The sequence below is a fragment of the Colias croceus genome, chromosome 21, assembly GCF_905220415.1.
Source record: "Colias croceus chromosome 21, ilColCroc2.1".
Lineage (NCBI taxonomy): Eukaryota > Metazoa > Arthropoda > Insecta > Lepidoptera > Pieridae > Colias > Colias croceus.
In genome coordinates this window covers 8,757,981-8,778,551 of record NC_059557.1, presented here as the reverse complement: position 1 = coordinate 8,778,551, position 20,571 = coordinate 8,757,981, and the positions used below count along the sequence as shown (strand labels likewise).

At 35.2% G+C, this 20,571-nt stretch overlaps 1 protein-coding gene across 2 annotated transcripts; it reads left to right on the top strand.

Annotated features, from left to right (window-relative positions):
• The first annotated feature begins 4,273 nt into the window (after nt 1-4,273).
• Nucleotides 4,274-20,279, top strand: LOC123701233 (pre-mRNA cleavage complex 2 protein Pcf11). 2 transcript variants are annotated; one of them, XM_045648636.1, is made up of 16 exons: nt 4,274-4,483; nt 4,570-4,781; nt 5,638-5,763; nt 5,854-6,006; nt 6,537-6,704; nt 8,525-8,629; nt 8,972-9,713; nt 11,989-12,142; nt 12,272-12,564; nt 12,649-14,214; nt 14,424-14,751; nt 16,570-16,796; nt 17,127-17,356; nt 17,904-18,074; nt 18,545-18,728; nt 18,998-20,279. In XM_045648636.1, the coding sequence occupies exons 2-16, from the start codon at nt 4,623-4,625 to the stop codon at nt 19,351-19,353; spliced, it is 4,962 nt and encodes a 1,653-aa protein (XP_045504592.1). In that variant the 5' UTR covers nt 4,274-4,483; nt 4,570-4,622; the 3' UTR covers nt 19,354-20,279. The 2 variants fall into 2 exon arrangements, with proteins under 2 accessions (XP_045504592.1, XP_045504591.1); XM_045648635.1 differs by having other exon boundaries at nt 5,854-6,030.
• The last annotated feature ends 292 nt before the right edge of the window (nt 20,280-20,571 follow it).

The window sequence follows — 20,571 nt, the reverse complement described above, 5'->3', positions numbered from 1 at the left end:
AACAAAACTGTTTTGCATCCTATTACATTTTAGCTCAGAGCAATAAACCTATAGAGTACTTGTATCGAGCGTATACAATTTACATATATTTGTTTCTCTCTATCTAAAGAAAACGTCGTATGAAAGAATGAGACAGCTATAGACAACAAGCTACGTTTCAACATAGTCATGGCACCACTTTTACTATAGGTACGTATTTAGATAGATAGAAGGTGATAGTGATGGGATGTGCTTCAATCGATAAAATCGTGAATGTATATTGCATTTACGGTTTCGTGAAATAATAAATAAAAAAAAAAACAAAACTTATAATTAATTTCAGTTGAATACATTATTTGTTTAATCCTACGTATATAATAAATGCGAAATTATGCGAGAATGGATGTTACTCTTTCACTGCGGAACCGATTACAATGAAATTTTGTACATACACACATAGGTTAGGTTTTATCCCGGAAATCTCACGTGAACGGGAACTGTGCAGGATTTTCTTTAAAAACGCGGGCGGAAAGCTAGTATACTATAAAAGAAATTTTAAAACTTGAAATGTAATTTAAAATAACCGCTCAATTGCTTTTGGTAAGGATAATTACCAAAACAGAATTCCCTTGATTGCTTCTGGTTATGATCGTTACCAACGACCAGTTTTTATAAAACGACTTTAAACCTTATTTTGTAGTCCATAAAGTCCTCGTGAAACGTTTTTAAACCATAGACTAATAGATTATCCGACCTTTAAATACAAGTTGGCAACATAATAAAACTAATTCTTATTACACGAGACGAAATAAAGCTTGACGTCGCCATTTTGTGTTGTGCTAAGTGAGCGTTCCCTTTATGTTTTAAACATTTAATTCCACATAAAATATATCCATGTGTGATTAAATGTGTCTAGTAATTAATCTACTTTATGAATAAAATAAGAAACAATGCTCTTGTCGATCTAAATTTTTAGTAAAACGCATTTTTCCATACAAGTAGCTAATATTTTGGGTAGTTAAAAGTTGCAAGGTACATTGAAAAATACGGAAACAAGATCTATAAAAAAAACAAACAGTGTTTAAGCTTGTTTTATTGGCTATTCAGAACAGTTAAAACATTTCAAGTGAGCCTCAAGAGCGAGTCACAATCAAAGTTTTATTACGGCGCGTCGTATTCCCAGATTCGGTCAAAAGTCGAAGCAATCGAGACCCTTTTTTTTTTGCGCGTAAGCAACTGAGCGGATATAGAAGGAAATGATGATAAAGCTAAAGGAGTGAGGAGAAAGGCACAGTCAGCATGAAGGAATCATGCAGCATTTTAACAAGTTAATAAAAGGACAGTCTTAATGAAAACATTTTCCTAACATCCTACTTATAAAGCGAAAGTTTGTGAGGATGGATGTTTGTTACTCTTTCACGCGAATACTACTAAACCGATTACAATGAAATTTGGAAAAATTACTTTTGATCCCGTAAATCCCACAGGAATGGGAACTATGCGGGTTTTTCTTTGAAAACGCATGTATATCAAGTATGTAGTAGTTTCTCATCTATGAGAACTGTCATTTATTCAACCGTTTAATTTTCACATAGTTACACATTTAAAGTAACTTATGTGTAAAAAATTTCAAAATAAAAATTACTCTCTTTAATCAAATGTATTTATTATCTACAGGAACAAAAAAAACGTAAGCGTAAGATTGCACAATTCTTCTAGAGTATCCATCTTGATAACACGCAGGCTCGAAATGCAGTGAACACAATATAGCAAATTGTGGCGGCGTCCAATCAACTCATGTCTCATGTTTTATACCCATTTTTTATTTAGCTCTGGAAATCTAAAACAAAATGAATTTATTAATAATCTGAAAGAGAAATTAATAAACAACAAACAAAAACTAAAACACATAAGGCAAATAAAACAACCACGTGGTATGTTTTATTTTCCTGCGGTAAAAAATTTACATCTATTATTTGCAACAACAACTACATATAAATCTGATATAAGAAACAAAATAAATAAATCAACGTTAATATGAAATAGATTTTTTGTCATAAATCGACAATATACGCTAGATGTGTTACATCACTACGGTGGTAAACAAAATGCCAAACGTGATATTATTGTGACATTTTTAAAAAATTATTTCATTATTTTATATTCCACAACCCCATAAAGTGGGTAAATGTTACAGTTACAACATAAAGTTACAAAAAAGCGCTTGATAAAACCTTCAAATAGGTTTAAAACATAAATATTTATCAATTTGCTGAAAATCACTTACCGATGGAAAGATATTTTTACATTGTTTTTATCCAAAACTCCCATTCGACTAGTGATAGCCGTTCGCTAAACATACAATAGTTATTTTAGCACACTGACAAATAAAAAGAAACACTGTACACTTTATATTTTCTAAATATTTCGTTATAAACACTTGACGCACTGAGCCCACCAGCTGGTTGGAAAACAAACTGACTGCCGGCGCGCTACGTTTGAAGACAGTGCAGATACTCTATCGCTATCTCAATCTGGCTTATGCTGTTATTGACTAAGAGTAAGTAGATTAGAAAATATGTATTTTGTTCTGTCTCAAATCTCAATATAAGAACTCTATAGGTTTATTGCTCTTAGGTATTAGATATGAGCTTCTTGGTTGGGCGTAACGGTACGAAAAAACCGTTTTCGTCTAAAGCCTTAAAAAAGTTATATAGCCTGGGCCCCGGAGCATATTTAATAAAAAAATTTGCATTATTCAGCTATGTATGAAAATTATAACAGTGTTTTAAACACGTATAGAGTAAAATAATATACTGTGTACTCTATGTTTTTAGTAGTATTATAGTAGTTATTTATATTTGCATACAAAATTAAATGTACTGCACATATTTTACTCGCTTGCTCTCGAGCAATTTGTCCCATTATTTTGCTAAGCCATTTCTATTTAATTAGAAACAGACAAATAGGGGACAGGAACGCTCTCGCTTGAACCATTTTTTGCGTCATGGCGCGCAGTCTTAGGCCGGGAGATACTGACACAAAATTTCGGGTCATTAGAAAGAAAGAAAGAAAGAAAGAAAATACGTTTAATCACAAATACTTTTACAAATTTTTGACTTATAACTAAACACTTTACATGGAAAAAAAAAATCTTAAAATACAGTAAACACATTCAAAAATATCTTAATATCGTATTCGTGATTAGGTGGACTACTCAGCATTTGCCTCTCCGTATTAGAGGAGAGGCGCCGATTTTCAGTAGTCCCCTCGACTTGCTACGCCTAACCGTGCGTATTTTAGCGGACACAATTTTTTTTTTTTATGTGTAGGGGGGTTCTCTGTGAAGCTAAAACCAAGTTTGTGTGGTCGCCACCCTTGTCCCACGGCCACCATCTTGAAAATAGCGGTTGAAATGGTTTTAACGATATATCTCTTAAACTATTTATCTGATAAAAAACAATATAAACATTATTTGTTGAAAATTAAATTCTCTACAACTTTGGTTCAGTAACTTTTTGTCGTAGAACTATAAATAAAAAAGTTATAAGCGAAAATGTTCAGAAATTAGAGCCATTTATATTTTTCAATAAAACTTTCTTTTATCATTTTACGAAGAAATGATATAAGCCCATTTTTGTAGATTGTTTTTCGAAAAACAACTTTTATTTGCAACATTTTTTCATTACCTCAATAGCTAAGGTCTAGGCTAAGGTTTTTACAGCGCTCAGGAAGTGAGTGAGTGAGGGGGGGCCACATCAAAAAAATTAAACTGCGTCCACTAAAAAACGCAACCCCAAATGCAAGAGCTAGTGCACACCAGCAACTTTGTCTCCGCAACTATTTTGCTTCTCCCATCAATTGTATGGGGAGTTGCGACGCTACGTGCGCGCACTTGCATACTAGCCCATGGATGGGAGCGGGTGGGAGAGACAAAATAGTTGCGGAGAAAAAGTTGCTCGTGCGCGCTGGCTCCAAGGTTTTTCTATCTTTCAACAAGTTTTCAACCTTTATAAGGGTGTATTCAGAAAGAAAGCTTGAAACTTTTAAGCGCTTATCGGTGCTTGTCAATGCTGGTTTTGACAAGCTTGTCAATGCTGGTTTTGACAAGCTGGTTTGAGCATTGATAAGCGCCGATAAGCGCTTATAAGTTTCAAGCTTTCTTTCTGAATACGCCCTAAGCTCGTTTTTAAGTCTGTAATATTTTGCCATTTGTAAAAAGAAGAAGAAGAAGTCTGTAATAGATAATAGACCTATTGTTCCATTCATAGACTATAGCTGTCACAATCACAAACGAGTTGCGACGCCATTTTGATTTCACAAATTCACGAAGAGTTTGCTTTGCTTGGATGGACTGAAAGAGCGATCTTAGAAAATTTGTTCAAAATAAGTTCTCTACGTGATAATGTATAGTGAAATGTGTACTTTTCTTCATACGTGATATAATCACGAATTGTGTAACTATTACCAGCTTGAGTATCAACACGTCGTTATCTGTGATAACGTAAGTTAAATTTTATACGTGTTTCTTCTTCTAACGCCATTTTTAATGTGAAGCCACGTTACAACTTATAATTTTTATTTTTGTAGTGATGTTCATCAGTGGATTGTGCCTGTTATGGTGATTATTGAAAATCTTCAACATGTCGAAAGAAAAGGAAATTGCAGAAGAATATGCTTCGAGTTTGGCCGATTTGACGGTGAACAGCAAGCCGCTGATAAATATGCTCACGATACTCGCAGAAGAGAACATCGAGCATGCAGGGGTTATCGTTGATACGGTGGAGAAGCATTTGGAGAAGGTGAATTCATATTTTTAATAATGCGTACGGCGGGCGTCGACATACCACGGTATCACGTGAATTTCCGTGAAAGTGGTTCAAAATGATGACGCACGTTTGGCTGCGTTTTTTGTGTTAACAGTGATTAATTCGACATTCACACCACAAACTCCTTAATGTCGTCAAACAGGTATCCCCTGAGCTCTAGATTTCACTACGCAATATTGTGTCATTGATTAGATAACGCATTCATTCGTGTTTCTATTTCTCAAACCAAAAATATTTGTTAAACATTTAATGTTCCAACTAATACATTTAATTGTGTAGTACCAGCTGTATAAATGCAGGAAGTCTATTTATAATTGACATTGGACTATTTTTGTTATAAAATTACCCACTGTGTCAGTTGCTATTAGTAGAACAAGTAACCATAAAATACTGTGAAAAAAAACAATTTCTTTATAAAATGATCAAGCTGGAAGAACTTTCTTTTTTTAGTTTGATGATTAATTCATTATGTATTTTTTTTAATATTTTGTTACCACTTAATTGGTATATGATTAAAATCAATGGGGATGCCTGTATAAAGCACATCACTAGTGTAGAGAATGCGAGCCTACATTGGTATGTAATTAACATTTCTTTTCCAGTTGTAACAACATGTTGTTGAGAAATAAAGAGTTTTTGAAACTGACTTCTAATTTATTTTCATTGAGGATTAAATTAAACGGGTTTTGCTGAACAAAATCTTGTCTTATTCTTACCCACACCACTTATTTTACGGGGTTTTATGAACTTATGAATGAGAGTTCTGAACTAGAGAAAGCCTTGTTCAGATGAGGGGATTGGGACTAGACAGTATGTTTCCTCCGCACAGGTTCACCCTGACATCAAGCTGCCAGTTCTGTATTTAGTTGATTCCATTATCAAGAATGTTGGTGGCGCATACACACAGAAGTTCTCGCAGAGTATCGTCAATATGTTCACAAAGACCTTCAAACAGGTGAATATTGTTTCGTTTACATTATCTGTGAATTAAATCTTATATTTCTATTGAACTATTTTGTTATGACTTGAGCGTTTACAATTACAGGTGGATGAGAAGATTAGGTCGCAGATGTTCAAGCTGCGGGAGACGTGGCATGAAGTGTTTCCGTCCACAAAGTTGTACCAGCTGGATGTGAAAGTTAACCTGATCGACCCGGCCTGGCCAATCCAGGCCCAACCTCACCAGTCAAACATCCATGTAAATCCAAATTTTCTGAAAAAGGTGTTTTTTTAGTTGATTATGTTTGATGTAATTTTCGTGTATCATTCTCGTGCATTCAGCAGTTTTTAATTGGAATTTAATACCCTTTTAATTTTAACCAAAATTGTTGCATAATTTCATCGCTAGTTAGAAAACAGCTAATTTCTCTTGTGCACTTTTATTGCTATTATCCACGTATGTATAATTTAGTCACAGCTTATCTAATATAACTACTATAAATGTATCTAGTAATGTACTTTACTATATTACATAACATTTTTAAATTGGTTTGCACAAATCTACTTATATTTCTTTTACACTTTCTGTAATGATTTTAACACACCACAGTTCAAACAAGCAATTTACAATATTCAGAAAATTGTAATGTAATCATTAAGCAATGTTTCCGTTGATTGAAAATATAAGTTAACTAGTTAATTACGAAAGCTCTTACTAAATCTATTCAGAAAGTCAATTTTATGATAGTTGCAACCCAGTCGAATATTTAATAGTCCATTTCTCCGCAGACCACACCAGCACCTAGTTCGTCCACATTAACCGAGGAAGAGGAGCACATGCGCTCGATCCTCGCCAAGAAAGAACAAGAGCTGCTGATGCTGCAGCGGAAGAAGGTGGAAATGGAGCTGGAGCAGACCAGGCGACAGCTCCAGATGGCTGAAAAGACTGCTAAAAAGGTTAGTGGCTTATCATGAGTGTATTTTGTACAGTTTAGTGGATGTAAGTGATTCTGCTGCTAGATTGGTTGGTTTAATCTGATATCTGTGTTTCTAATCTGTTCACTATAAGACACTTGCTCTGGCTTGTCCTGTATAAACCGGAATAAAATATAGCCTATGCCATCTTAAACATGTAGCTTTCTGTGAGTGGATGAATTTTAATCATTGTATCAGTAAAGATCTCCTACAAAGATAAAGTTAGAAATTTATCTCTTTTCAATTACAATAGAAAAATATTTTGATTGATATTTTGATACTAGGTTACACAAAGTTATACTAGTTTTACATAATACATAATATTAGTTAATACTTTTAACTAACTTACTGTAGGATGTATGAGAGTTTATAAACATTTCCTCAAGAGATTCTCAGCAAATTATTGAATCTATTTATAATTTTCCTTAACACCAACTGCTCATATTATATGTTTATCAGCATCCATAAATTGTTTACAGTTTACACAGAGTACTTTATACATGTAGTAAAATGTACCTATATTGTTTTGTTATTTCATTACATTATACATTGTACAATGTACATACCTCAATCAATCAGAGGCACTCATCCTTAATTTTAATTAGACTGTATTCTACCCTACATTGAACCAGCTAGACGAATAAAATCTAATTTTTGATGTAAGCTGATTACATATACACAAGACGATGATGGTTATCTTGCTAGTAGATAAAGATGTATAGATTCTTCTTGTTTCCTCAAAAATTTAAATTAATTTAGATGTCATTAATATTACATAATATATTAAATAAAAAGCCTAAATTTCCTATCCAGAAGAAAAGTTTTGATACAAGTAGTTTACATATGTTACAGTTAAAACTCGTTTTTCATTAACGCACCTATTCATCCATACTATCCATACTAATATTACTATTATAAATGCGAAAGTAACTCTGTCTGTCTCTCTGTTACTCAATCACGCCTAAACTACTGAACCAATTTTCATGAAATTTGGTATGGAGATATTTTGATACCCGAGAAAGGACATAAGCTACTTTTTATCCCGGGAAAATAACGCAATCCCGGAAATCTCACGGGAACGGGAACTATGCGGGTTTTTCTTTGACTGCGCGGGCGAAGCCGCGGGCGGAAACCTAGTTAGTTATAACTTATAAGTTAATGCCATTGTTACAAAAAGTTGAGATTAAAATTTAATTTATCTTAGTTTCTTTTTGGATCCTTATTAGTAAATGTTTGAGTGGGAATTGCCCTAAATTCGATTCTGGCAATCGCTCGGCTCGTGCGGTATTTTAGAACAAAAATCTTACGAAAATCGTCTCTTCGCTCCTCGTTAACCTATTTTAGTACAAGAATTATGTATTATCATGAAGAAAGTGCATGATGATTATTATTATTGTCGTAATACAAAAGATATGACTACAATATAGGGTAAAGACTTTTTTTTAGAAAATATAGTATTTTCTAGTTTTTAACGCGTTTTTGGTTGGTTATTTGTTTATGTCAATGTAAACAAAACCATCGAGTTTCTTGTCGATTCTCTTCCGTAGTTGTAGAAGCGACGATCCACATTAAGTTTTTAAACATGTTTTAAACAAATCAGTGCTGACCCGAAAAAAAACCCTGTGTAAACAGATTTGAAGTCAGTACAGAGGCTTGAAGTCTATGTAAACAGTTAACTTGTCTACTGACCCTATGTAAATCAGCACTTATGTAGGTACTAATTTTTAGGTTGTGTTAGAAGTGTTAATTTTTATTTATTTATAAATTATCTAATTATTTAATCAATTATGTTTTGTCTACAGTTGGGTCCGGTGGCAAGCGCGATGCCGGTGGCGATGGTGAACCCGGTGGTCGCTCCGCCCATGGAACTCGCACCTGCCGTGTCCGTCAAACAGAGATTGGGGCCGGTGAGTTATTTTTTATCTATTTAATTTTATTGCAGATCTTTAAATTTAGAATGTAAATCAGTCAGCATTTTATATGTTAGTACATAACTATATTATTTGTTATCTTATCGTTTAATTACAACACTTACCGCAAGGATGAAGTTTTTTGCTCTTTTGTAGGTTTATAACGAAAACAGCAAATTCAACAATTGTATAAAAATTTGTTGAATTTGTAATATTTCATAACTCTAATATCATTAGTTTTGTAGTGAGTGTATCATTAAAGCACTCTCCACATATAAATAAAGTTGTCTGAAATGTATTCTTCGAAATTAGTGTTTCAATATAAGTTATGTTCCGCAGCCCGTGAACAAAACGAGCGGAGCGGGTCGTATCGCGCCCGTCAGCGGAGCGCTGGCCGCCGCACGCCGCGACCCGCGCCTCGCGCGTCGCCCCGCGCCCCCGCCCGCCCTGGCGCCCGTCGCCCCCGCGCCCCTCGCCCTCGCGCCCCACGCCCCCGCGCCGCCCCCCATCGCGCCCAACGTGTTCGACATCAAGCCGCTCGAGCGCGTCACCAAACGCAAAAACGTCATCACCATCGACGTGCCCAACGATATACGCGAACCCCGCCGCCGAGACCCTCGCCTTGAAAGGAGGGAACGCCGACCCAAAAAAATCGAGAAGGAACACAAAGACAAACCGGTCGAAGCATACCTCGAACACGTGTCCGACCCGAAGAAAATCAACAAACTGCCCCCGATCCCGAAAATTAGTAGAACCGAACCTAAAACGGATCCACCGACGCCGATTAAAAGAAAGAAGGACGGGTCGCGCGAGAAAAAGAAGCGAAAGGAGAGTCGAGACAGCTCTAAGGACAGCAGCTCGAGCTCACCCGAAAAGAAACCGAAGAATAAAGACAAGAAATTAAAGCTCAAAGAGAGAATGGAAGTTGACGAGAAACCGGCGGAACCGGAGGTTGTCGCTTTCAAAGAGCTCAAGAATTACCACAAGGAGCGCTACATGCGACGAAATAAAGAGAAATCCGAAAGTCCCGAAAGGCCCGAGGAAAAAGTCCCCGAGAAGAAAGTTCCAGAAGAATCTACAAGTAAGATTTCCCTCTTTAGAATGCGAGGTTAGATAAAAAGACGAATTCTAGTCGAACTGTGATATTAGGTTGTAAGCCAGCACTGTGTGGAAATAAAACATTTTTCAAGTCTATGAGTATTCATATTGACATGTGTAGGATTCTGTACCCTTTATTTTTAAGGTCATGAACGCCAAGTGAAAAAAAATTAACATAACCTTAATTAAACCCTATTAATGTAACAGTATATAAATTTTACATAAATCACTTCACCTTACAAAAACACCCAGTGAGCTGACACAACATTTACACTGAAAACACATACATATATCCAAGTTTTACGCGCAAACGCGTTTTATTCCTTTCAAAAATGATAAAATTGAAAAATCATTACACATTTTTGTTTTTACGATACATCTTCAATAATGACCTTTCTTGGAGAATAAACACAACAAATCTTTGAAGACAACCCACTACACAAGTAGTGGTTTTCGAGCGAAAGAATTATTAACAATAAAATCATAAAAAGACTGGAATCACATCGGAGGATCTACTGCCAATATGCTGTGTGTATTCATTGGTAATGTAAGTGAAGATAGCTGCAAATATCTCCAGGGTTAATTTAAATATTGATCCATTACTACATTTTTGAATACCACTTAAATCGAATTAATTTCCATGATTGACAATTAATTATATGTTTTTTCACGTTTAAAAGCATCTATTTACTTTTCTATAAACATCTTTACAAGATCAAAATAACGAACCAAAGAACTTATTGTACATCACAACAACAAGTGGACATTATGATAACAATTTTCCGTGCTTAATTTAGGGAAGTGTTCATCTAAATTGGATGTCACGTTTATTATAGTGTTTGGAGACGTTCGCCTTTTTCAATGGATAACGGAGCGTGTTTTTTGTGGGTTTGTAATGAATGTCTACATGCATTCCGGTAAACCATTTACATCAGATACACCAGCGCAGTTTATTAGTATATATTGATTGTTGACGCTGCCGGAAGTATTATCTCTTTCAGAGTTTCACCCGAGAATAATTATAAAATTTATTTTCATATTCTTCCAACCTCGTAAGACTTATCATATGCACCATCTCCTCTACAACCTAATCTTTTCAAGAATGAAGGACGCACGCACGAAGATTTTTTTACGTTTTTTCTGTTTCTTTTCATTTCTTCTTATACAAATAGTTTATCTACCAACCAGTTTAAACTTCGCAAGTAGGTACGGAGGACCATGCTAACATTCATCGGAAAAAATTATATGTACAGATATCTGTTTGTTAACGATCCGATATCAATTGAAAAAAGACAGTCATCTATTTATGTTCTTATGGAAAAATAAATTAATTCTATACAGAAAGTCTGTGATCTAGTTAAGTTATCCTTTGAAATATTATTTTTTTGTTATCATAATATGATAATTTATATATTATATAAGATAATAAGATGATAATTTATATATTATATAAATTTAATACACACAATTCCCTTCACGAATGATTAATTATTTATGAGATATATTTTCTAAACGTAGGTACATTATTTTAGGATAAGTGTTGCATTTATAAAGATGAAACAAATGTAGCACAGCCATTTAATGTGCCATTTCTGTATCCATTTTAGAGTTTTTTTTTACCGACTTCAAAAAAAAGGAGGAGGTTATCAATTCGGCCGGTATTTTTTTTTTTCAACATTTCGAAAACACACCACCAAATAGTATTTTCAAATTTTTTATACTATTTGGTCAACCCAATGACACACTAAATTATTTTTATTGAAAACTTTTGTATTTTCTATCCCCAATTTCTACCTAAAAATATCGGTCAGGCTTACTGTAAGTATGTATTATTAGTGAAAAAATTACAGTCAAGAATTTTATACTAATTAGATAGCATTTTAACTATGTGTAGAAATGTGGTGTACATTTCTCTGGAATCATTTCAACATTATTGAACAATTTGTTTTGTATTGTGTGATATTTTTTCAACTTTTATTTTATATGAAAATCATTATTATAATTATCACTGTAATCTCATGTGATTATGATTTCAATGAATAAAAAGACTTATATATATTATTTAGTTCATACACTTAGTTTATTTATGACCAAAAGTCAGCTCACTGGACCGAAAATCATTATTGATAATTAAAATTGAACGAAGCACTGGTATTCATCTTGCTTCTGCGAACTTGGATCTGGTATGAAGGTAAACGTAAGGGTTGGAGTACATTCCGCCTTGAAATTAACTGCATTAAATATAGACGTGTTTTCAGATTTACCGGAGGTTATTCTGGAAAATAAGGATGTAGACTTGCGTGTTTTGCATCCCGTTATAGCGGAACAGGCGGCGCCTATCGGTCAGAAACGGCCGTCTACTGAAACGCTAGAGGGCAAAGTAAAGAAAAATAAGCTTGATAGGTTTGATATGTAAGTATCATGATTCCTTTTACATTTATGTAAAGTGACTTCAATATTTTCTCAGTTATAAGAGGCAAAGTCAAGTAGTATTGAAATATGTTTCTGGTATGAATTAAATTATATTATTATTAATTTCAGCTTGTTTGGTAACGAAGACGTAGATTTGCGACAACTACCTCAAGTAGAAGAATTAAATGGTCCCCAACCAGCTCCTGTAGTAAATAATGTGCCAAATGACAAAATGGATGAAGATGATGATTACAAAGAATCTACTCCTGTTGGTTCTCCTAAAAAGGATTGGAATGAAGTTAAAGAGAAGGAATCTATTAAAAAGACACCGTCACAGTTAGATCTTGTTAGAGCTAAGCTAGCAGAGGCAACTAGGAGCAAGGATCGATTAGGAAGACCGCTCCTATTTACCAAATCTCCAAGTATGTATTTTTTATGTCGTTTAATAAATGATATGCTTTAACTTTTCTGATGATAATTGTGATAATAATTTGTATTTGTTCTAGGTATTGAAAAAGAAAGACGTCGTACAATCAGTACTGACGAAAATGAGGCTAGAGCGGAAAGTGGTGATGATTTCGACGCTGAAGATCACAAAAAGACTATTTCAATAATCATGAGTCAAGCAAAAGAACAATATAATGATGGTCAGCTCGACAAAAATCAATATAATACATTAATGTATCAAGTGTTGCAACTTAACGAGAAGTTGAAATTGAAGGAGGCAAAACAACGTGAATCGCTTGAAATATCTAAACGTAAATTAAAGGCCCATATACAAGAAGAAAATCTTAAAGTTCCCTCTCCTAAATCGTCTCCCTCAGAGCGGAATAGGTTTGGAGATATCGATGAAAGAATCACGCCATCTGCTTATGCCGACTCGGCGCCAGAAGATAATATGCACAACCAAGATTCCGATATGAGAGTTAACAACCACCACGAGGAAATAGACGGCGAGAGGAAAACATTACTTCCGATGCCTCCAATGATGCCGATGTATCCTAATATGGGACCGTTTCCCATGTGGAGAGGTCCGCGACCAAGAATGGATGAGTTCGGGCCTAGAAGGTTCAGAGGACCAATTCCTCCGTTCTTCCGCGGTAAATTCGATAAGAGAATGCCACGGCCACCTTTCGATCCAAGAATGCCAATGCCTCCTCCACTTCCAACGCCAAAACTAGGCATGTGCCAAGGGGAATCGCCTCTCACACCTTACGAGAGATCATCGACCCCACCACCCCTTGGTCTGCCTGGTTATGAAATCCCACAGACTGACTATAGAATTATCGAGTACATAGATCAAGATCCAGTTAAAACTATTCAAATTGATGGTATTCCTAGAGAAATAAGGTTCTACGGTGAGACGGCAGTGATTATGCTCGACTGGGATGATCCGCGCGAGATCAAATTCTTACCGGGTTGTCGACGCGTCACATTTGATAATAAAGATTCTGTAGTTCTATCATTTACGGAAGGCTATAAACAAGTGGAAATTGATGAACAAGTATTTGATATCAGATTTGGCGCTCCCACAAGGGAGTTGTACATAAATGGAAGATGGTACGAATGTTTCTTTGGTGGTCAGCCAGTTGGTGTCATAATTGATGGAAAACCGCATCTGGTACATTTAGAAGGACCACTCCCGCAAGTAGATATAGGTAAAGCGAAGAGAACCGATCTCGTAGCTGGTAAAATAAATCTTATTGTAAACGCAACAACCGTGTGTCCTGTTTATTTAGATGCCAAAGTACAAAAGTTCCAAGTGAACGGACAATACTTTACGATACGTTTCGTAGATGCGTTGCAGACTGTACTTATCAATGAGCAACCTTTCAAAGTTGAGTTTGGAGATCTTCCTAAGCCCATACTGATTAATGGAGAGAAATACTTTGTTAGGTTCTCTGCTTTGCCTAAATATATTAAGCCAGGACAAGTAGAGATTGCAAATATGGAGGGTAAAGTTTCTTCAGTGCCAAAAGCGATTGTGGAAAATAATGAAGTACCTATGGAAACTGATTTACAGCCACAGGATAGGCCTCAGAAGTCGCCTAGCCCTGATAATGAAAATAAAGGTAAGCTATTCATTAAATATTTCTATATCCATTTAACTCTATAAATTTATACATATATATTAGATTAATTTGATTTAAACAATCATTAATTATGCCGTTCCTCGTGAGATTTATTATATTTAATAAAAATAAAGTTTCCCGAAAATTAGATTTTTATTCCTCAGTAAAATCAGTAAAACTTTGTATAATCTATCGTCCATTTTTTCTAGGTCTCGACATGCTAGCAAGCTTGATGCCAACCAGCATGGCGCCGGCCGCGAGCTCAGAGTACAGTTCGGCTGAACCATTATTCGTGGAACCAGATAAAATACCCGGCTTAGAAACGCCTGCAGAAGAGAAGCCCAATCCCATGCCAGTATTAGGGAATATAAATGTAAACGATTTATTCGCGAAGCTTGTTGCTTCTGGTATCGTGTCTGTGATCAATGAGCAAAAGCCTGAAGTGAAAGATGTTAAGGAAGACGTTAAGCAGAAGCAGAAGGAAGACAAAAGTGTGGTACATAAGGTGGATCTGTTGAAGCCGGAGACGCTACGAGTGTAAGTATATTTTTGTCTATTAACCTTTTAACCGCCCGACTTCAGAACAGTTGGCGTGTCCCTAGGGCCCGGCACAGTGAATCGAAAATTAAATACCGAAAAGAAAGAGGGATGTGCGATACTTAACATTGTGATGTCGATATTTCGTTTTAATAACGACATTTGCATTTGCGAGCGTGGTTAACTAACAACTACATCTCACCAAGCTAAGTTTGCACCTCGCGTCGTTTACGTCACACTGAGACTTAGGTAGGTACGGGCTGTAAAAAATGATTCGCTATGACTAAAAGTAAACAAATGTTTGTTAGATTTTACTTTGCATTTGTTGTTTTTAACATTATATTATACGGGTACATGCCGCATTCCAGCGAGGTGTAAACTTAGCTTGGTGGAGATATAGGTACCTACCTACTTGAATACTACTTAGGTACCTTACGAAATTATTCGACATTTTTCGCAAGTCAGTAAAACAAAGTGTTTAAAAATTTGAACGATTTATTAATTATTTTCATCGCCTTCTAGAATTCGTATTAACTCTTCAGTAGTCGTCATGATACATTTCTATCATGTACATTTATCGACATACGAACGTAAAACTTCATGCACAAGCACAACACTGATGGAAAATTCCAGAAGTCGGCACTCGTTTATGACGTAAGAAGCGGTCGTCTTTATCCGACAGTAGCGCAGGGCGCACTAACAAAGTAAGTTTCGGAACATGTAGGCTAGGGATGGGCACCATCAATTGAATCGCTGACATTTCATATGTAAATTTACTTAATTTTAAAGGAATTAAATGAAATACTCACAAATATTTGTAAACAAATGTTTTAATAACAATTGCTGTATTTGTTTTAAAGTTAATTAGTCAGTATAACGAGAAATATTTTGATTTATGTTTATTTTTGTATCGAAAAATCTTGGCATATGTCCCGTCACTCATGTCGGATTTTGTCGTCATGGGCGTTGCACATCAATACAATTTTCTAAAAATAATGCTAGTAATTCATCTAACTTTGGACATTATTTTTAGGACTTCTAATTAAGAGACTAAAGTGTATTAAACTGTAAATGATTACTTAGTTAACTATTTGCCTAATATAAACATATTTTTGACAGAATGCAGCGTAATTAAATAAAAAAGCTGATTAAACGAGCAGTGATATTTTGGTCGTAAATATACGACTCTGGCGAAATGGGCCCGAAAATATTTGTCGGATTAATCCGACGTAGGCGGTTAAAAGGTTAATGCTGTAGCGGAAATTATATACGAAAAACAGTATTTTTGAGAAAATAATAAATGATTGTTTGGCTAAACATTGTATTATGTCTGATATCGAATATTTGATATCTTTTTCTTGATATTATCATACTCTTTTGTTTTTAACTTTTGAATCATTTTAATTCTACTAATAACCATGATTTAGTGGTAGGTACGTTCTGATAAAATTATTTGATTGTGTTTGACCAGAATAAATTCGTCTAGATTTCAGGCTTCTAGGATTTATATAATCAACTAGCTTTCCACCCGCAGCTTCGCCCGCACAGTCAAAGAAAAACCCGCATAGTTCCCGTTCCCGTGGGATTTCCGGGATAAAACTTATCCTATTTCCCGGGGTAAAAAGTAGACTATGTCCTTTCTCGGGTATCAAAATATCTCTATACCAAATTTCATTTAAATTGGTTCGGTAGTTAAGGCGTGATTCAGTAACAGACAGACAGAGTTACTTTCGCATTTATAATATTAGTATGGATTATCTTTTCAAGCATTTTATTCTCAATCATTATCTAGATTTTATTTGTTTATTCATATTTCAGTAAACAACCAGCCATAGTAGCAAAGCTCTACGGCGGTATGCAATGCAGCGGCTGCGGGGCCCGGTTTCCCCCAGAACACACGGTGCGATACTCCCAGCACCTCGACTGGCACTTCCGACAGAATAGACGGGAAAGGGACTCTGCGAGACGGGCACATAGCAGGCATTGGCACTATGATCTGTCTGACTGGGTGCAGTATGAGGAGATCGAGGATTTGGAGGAGCGAGGTTAGTTTGACTGCCTTTTTTAAATTGATTTTCATTTCGTTCCATTTATTTGTAAAAATGAGACACCAATAACAACAAAATTAATTTTATTTTAAAAGTTTATATATTATTGAAAGATACAGTACAACTATGATTAACGGTTAACAAAGTTAAAATTTTCTAAAATTACTATATACATAAACATTAAAATCGAGCTTTATAACTCGGACTAATCAAAGTCTATCAAATAATTTTTTTTTTTTAATTTTCTAGTGTATCTAATATCACAAACATTTGTTCACATTTATTCGTTTTAATAGCAGTACTTTAATCCTAACGTTAAATTCACAGAAAAGAGTTGGTTTGAAACGGGCGGCGCGGAGGAAGAAGCCGCCGAAGAGGTCCTCGAGGCGGGCGAAGCCCCGAGCGTGGCCGCGGGGCCTCCAGCCGGCCGGCACTGCGCACTGTGCGGTGATGCGTTTGACCAGTTCTACAACGAGGACCGTGAGGAGTGGCACCTGCGCAACTCGCTGCAGCACGAAGGCCGGAACTACCACCCGGCCTGCTTCGACGATTATAAGGTGCGTGATTAGTGATTGGATGTGTGTATGGTGCGTGTTTCGATGATTATTAGGTGCGTGTCATGATGATTATAAGGTGCGTGTTTCGATGATTATAAGGTGCGTGTTTTTATGATTGAGTTGCGTGCTTCGGTGATTATGAGGTGCGTGTTTCGATGTTATTGAATGCGTATTTTGATGATAAAAATGTGCGTGTTTTGAAGATTATAAGGTGCGAGCTTCGATGATTATAAGATGCGTGCTTTGGTGATTATAAGGTACTTGTTTCGATGATTATAAGGTGCGTGTTTCGGTGATTATAAGGTGCTCGTTTCGGTGATTATAAGGTGCTCGTTTCGGTGATTATAAGGTGCGTGTTTCGATGATTATGGAGTGCGTGCTTCGATGATTATAAGGTGCGTGTTTTGATGATTATAAAGTGTGTTTTAGTGGTTTTAACGGTTATTTATTTGTATGGTGCGTGATGAGTGATTTGATGATGATTTTATTTTAAAACTGAATTGCAATTAAGAAGCAACAATAATAAAATGTTGATTTTCCTTTCCAGGCGTCACTCACAAAGGATGCTCCAAAGGAAGAATCCACAGTGGACATTGCAGAGGAGAGTAAAGATGAAGAAGCCATTGAGATCAGGGACGTGGAAGCCGATGAGTCGGACAATGAATCGGTTGTGGAGGTGATCGACCCAGAGAATGATGTGGAATCGGAGCCTGTAGAGGTATGGAGAGTTTTAAAACATTTATTTATTTATTCAAAAAAACACTCTCATTACACATGATTTATTTATTCGGGTTTTTGTAGGATTTATTATTCAACTTATTTTGACATTATGATGGTGTTTCCGTTTTAAATTTTGATTCTTTGAAAAGCATTGTATTTAATAATATGCTGTTTTATAGATTCCGCGTTAAATTTTGAGAGAGAGGTTTTTTAGAATTTGAAGGTGTGTTAAATTTGTTTTGTATTATTTGTTCTGTTCATACTTGTTCATATCCAAAGGATATTTGAGACTGTGTTTATTTCGTTTGATTAACACAATTACCAAAATTTTGTCGCGACTATGTGTTGAATACAGAACATGTATTAAACAACACTCTTGTGTTTTGCAACTAGCTCATAAAAAAAAACTCGAACTTTAAGTTATCAATTTGTGTATAAGTATAATAATTTTGTAATATTTCCCACCAGATTGACGAAGCAGACGACGGTGATGAAGACGACGTGGTGCTCAAAGCGGAGCCGGTGGAACAGGTGGTCGTGGAGGATGATGCAGACACTGATGATGAGACCCAAGCAGAGAGGACCAAACGGGACGAGCTGGCTGCTATCGACTTTGCCAAGGTCAAGATTAAGCAGGAACCCGTTGATCCAGGTGATTATTTTGATTCTATAGTAAAAACGTAATGAAAATTTTTTTAGATTTTTATTTTGAAGTGGGATTTTGACCATTTGACTTCAGTAAATTTGCGTTTACATGAGCAAGATAAAAAAAATTCTTTTCGAATAAAAAAACAGTATTGATTGTTTGTTGTTTTTAATTTGCATCATTTACAATTTACTTATGATATTTTTTTTTTGTATGTTTAACATGGTCATTTTTGTTATTGTATATACTTACCATCTTTTCTTAAAATCTTTCAGATGATGAACCAGTAATAACAGCGGAAGTGGAGTCAATAGTTGCACCCGTGATCGAAACCACACAAATCACAGTGACATCCTCAATAGATGGCAACGTCCAGCTAGAGGACGCCACTCCAGCCCCCAGCTTGCCGTTTGGAGGCATTCGCATCAACATCAACAAAGTGCCAGCGTTTGTGAACCCACAAGATGATAAAATGCTCGAAGACATTAGCGCTGATGATGAGCCTTTACCCCCTGGTGAAGAGCCAGAGCTAGAGTTTAAATTGAAGCCCCAGTTGGAAGGTGTACAGTTGAAACGGCAGCCGCCAGTGCAAAAGGGAAATGAACTGTCTGGATTGTGTTCTATTATGTGATTGTTAAGTGAATGCAAGTTGGGAAATACAAGGATGTGTTGTGAATTAAATACTGTATGAGTATATGACTGATTCAACTAGATGTTGTTTAAATATGATTTAATTCATAAAATAAACTCTATAATAAGTTCGTTAGTGTCGGATTTCGCTTGTCTATCAAGCATAATATGATCCAATAACAGAAATAAAAAAGTGATAATTGTATTTGTAATTATAAAAAGAATACTTTTTTTCTGTTATACTATAAAATTATAGGAATATACTTGTATACTTCAATAGTAACCATTAATCACAGAAACACAAAAATATGATCACAATATAATAGGTATTTTGTACATATTTTGTTGTTAAGGTAGATTTAAATAACTGATAAATTAAGTGTTGCTATGATTTTGTATAAAAATAAATTGCTTCAATACGGTAGGAATGTACACTGCCAAATGAATAAATTGTAAAAAAAAAATAGTTATAATGTACTTTATGTATATTTAGGATTTTGTTTTGATTTTTTTTTCAGTATCTTTATTCTTTTCTGTTTATTTCTTTATAATTACTATCTTCTACGCTGTTCTGTAGATAATTGATTTTCCATTCTAATAATTAGTTGTTAATAAAATTGATAAAGCCACTTCATAAAAATGTGATATTAAACTATAAGGTACACTAAAATTGATGGTTTTGTAAGATGTTAAGTTTGTATATAATTTGCTTGTGTATGTAGGGTTAATTTGGTGTTTGGTTTAGCACAATTTGATTTTTGAAGGAATCTCTAGGTTAATTTTATTTCGACTTTAGATCAAAATCATTGAATTTAAACTAAAATCCTCAAAATAAAATATTTAAAAAACACTGTGTTTTGCTTACAACCCGGTTTTTTCATTATACTGTATGATTTTGTTTTGCTAAAATAAAACCATTATTTAATATTATCGTTGTTTTCTTTAATTCATCTCACTATTATACAAACTGTACACTATTCTTTGATTGGGCCTCATCCATACTAATATTATAAATGCGAAAGTAACTCTATCTGTCTGTCTGTCTGTAATTACTCAATCACGCCTAAACTACTGAACCAATATGCATGAGATTTGGTATGGAGATATTTTGATACCCTAGAAAGGACATAGGCTACCTTTTATTGCGAAATATGTACCACGGGCGAAGCCGGGACGGACCACTAGTTTTTTATAAAATATGATTTTCATAGCTCATTTC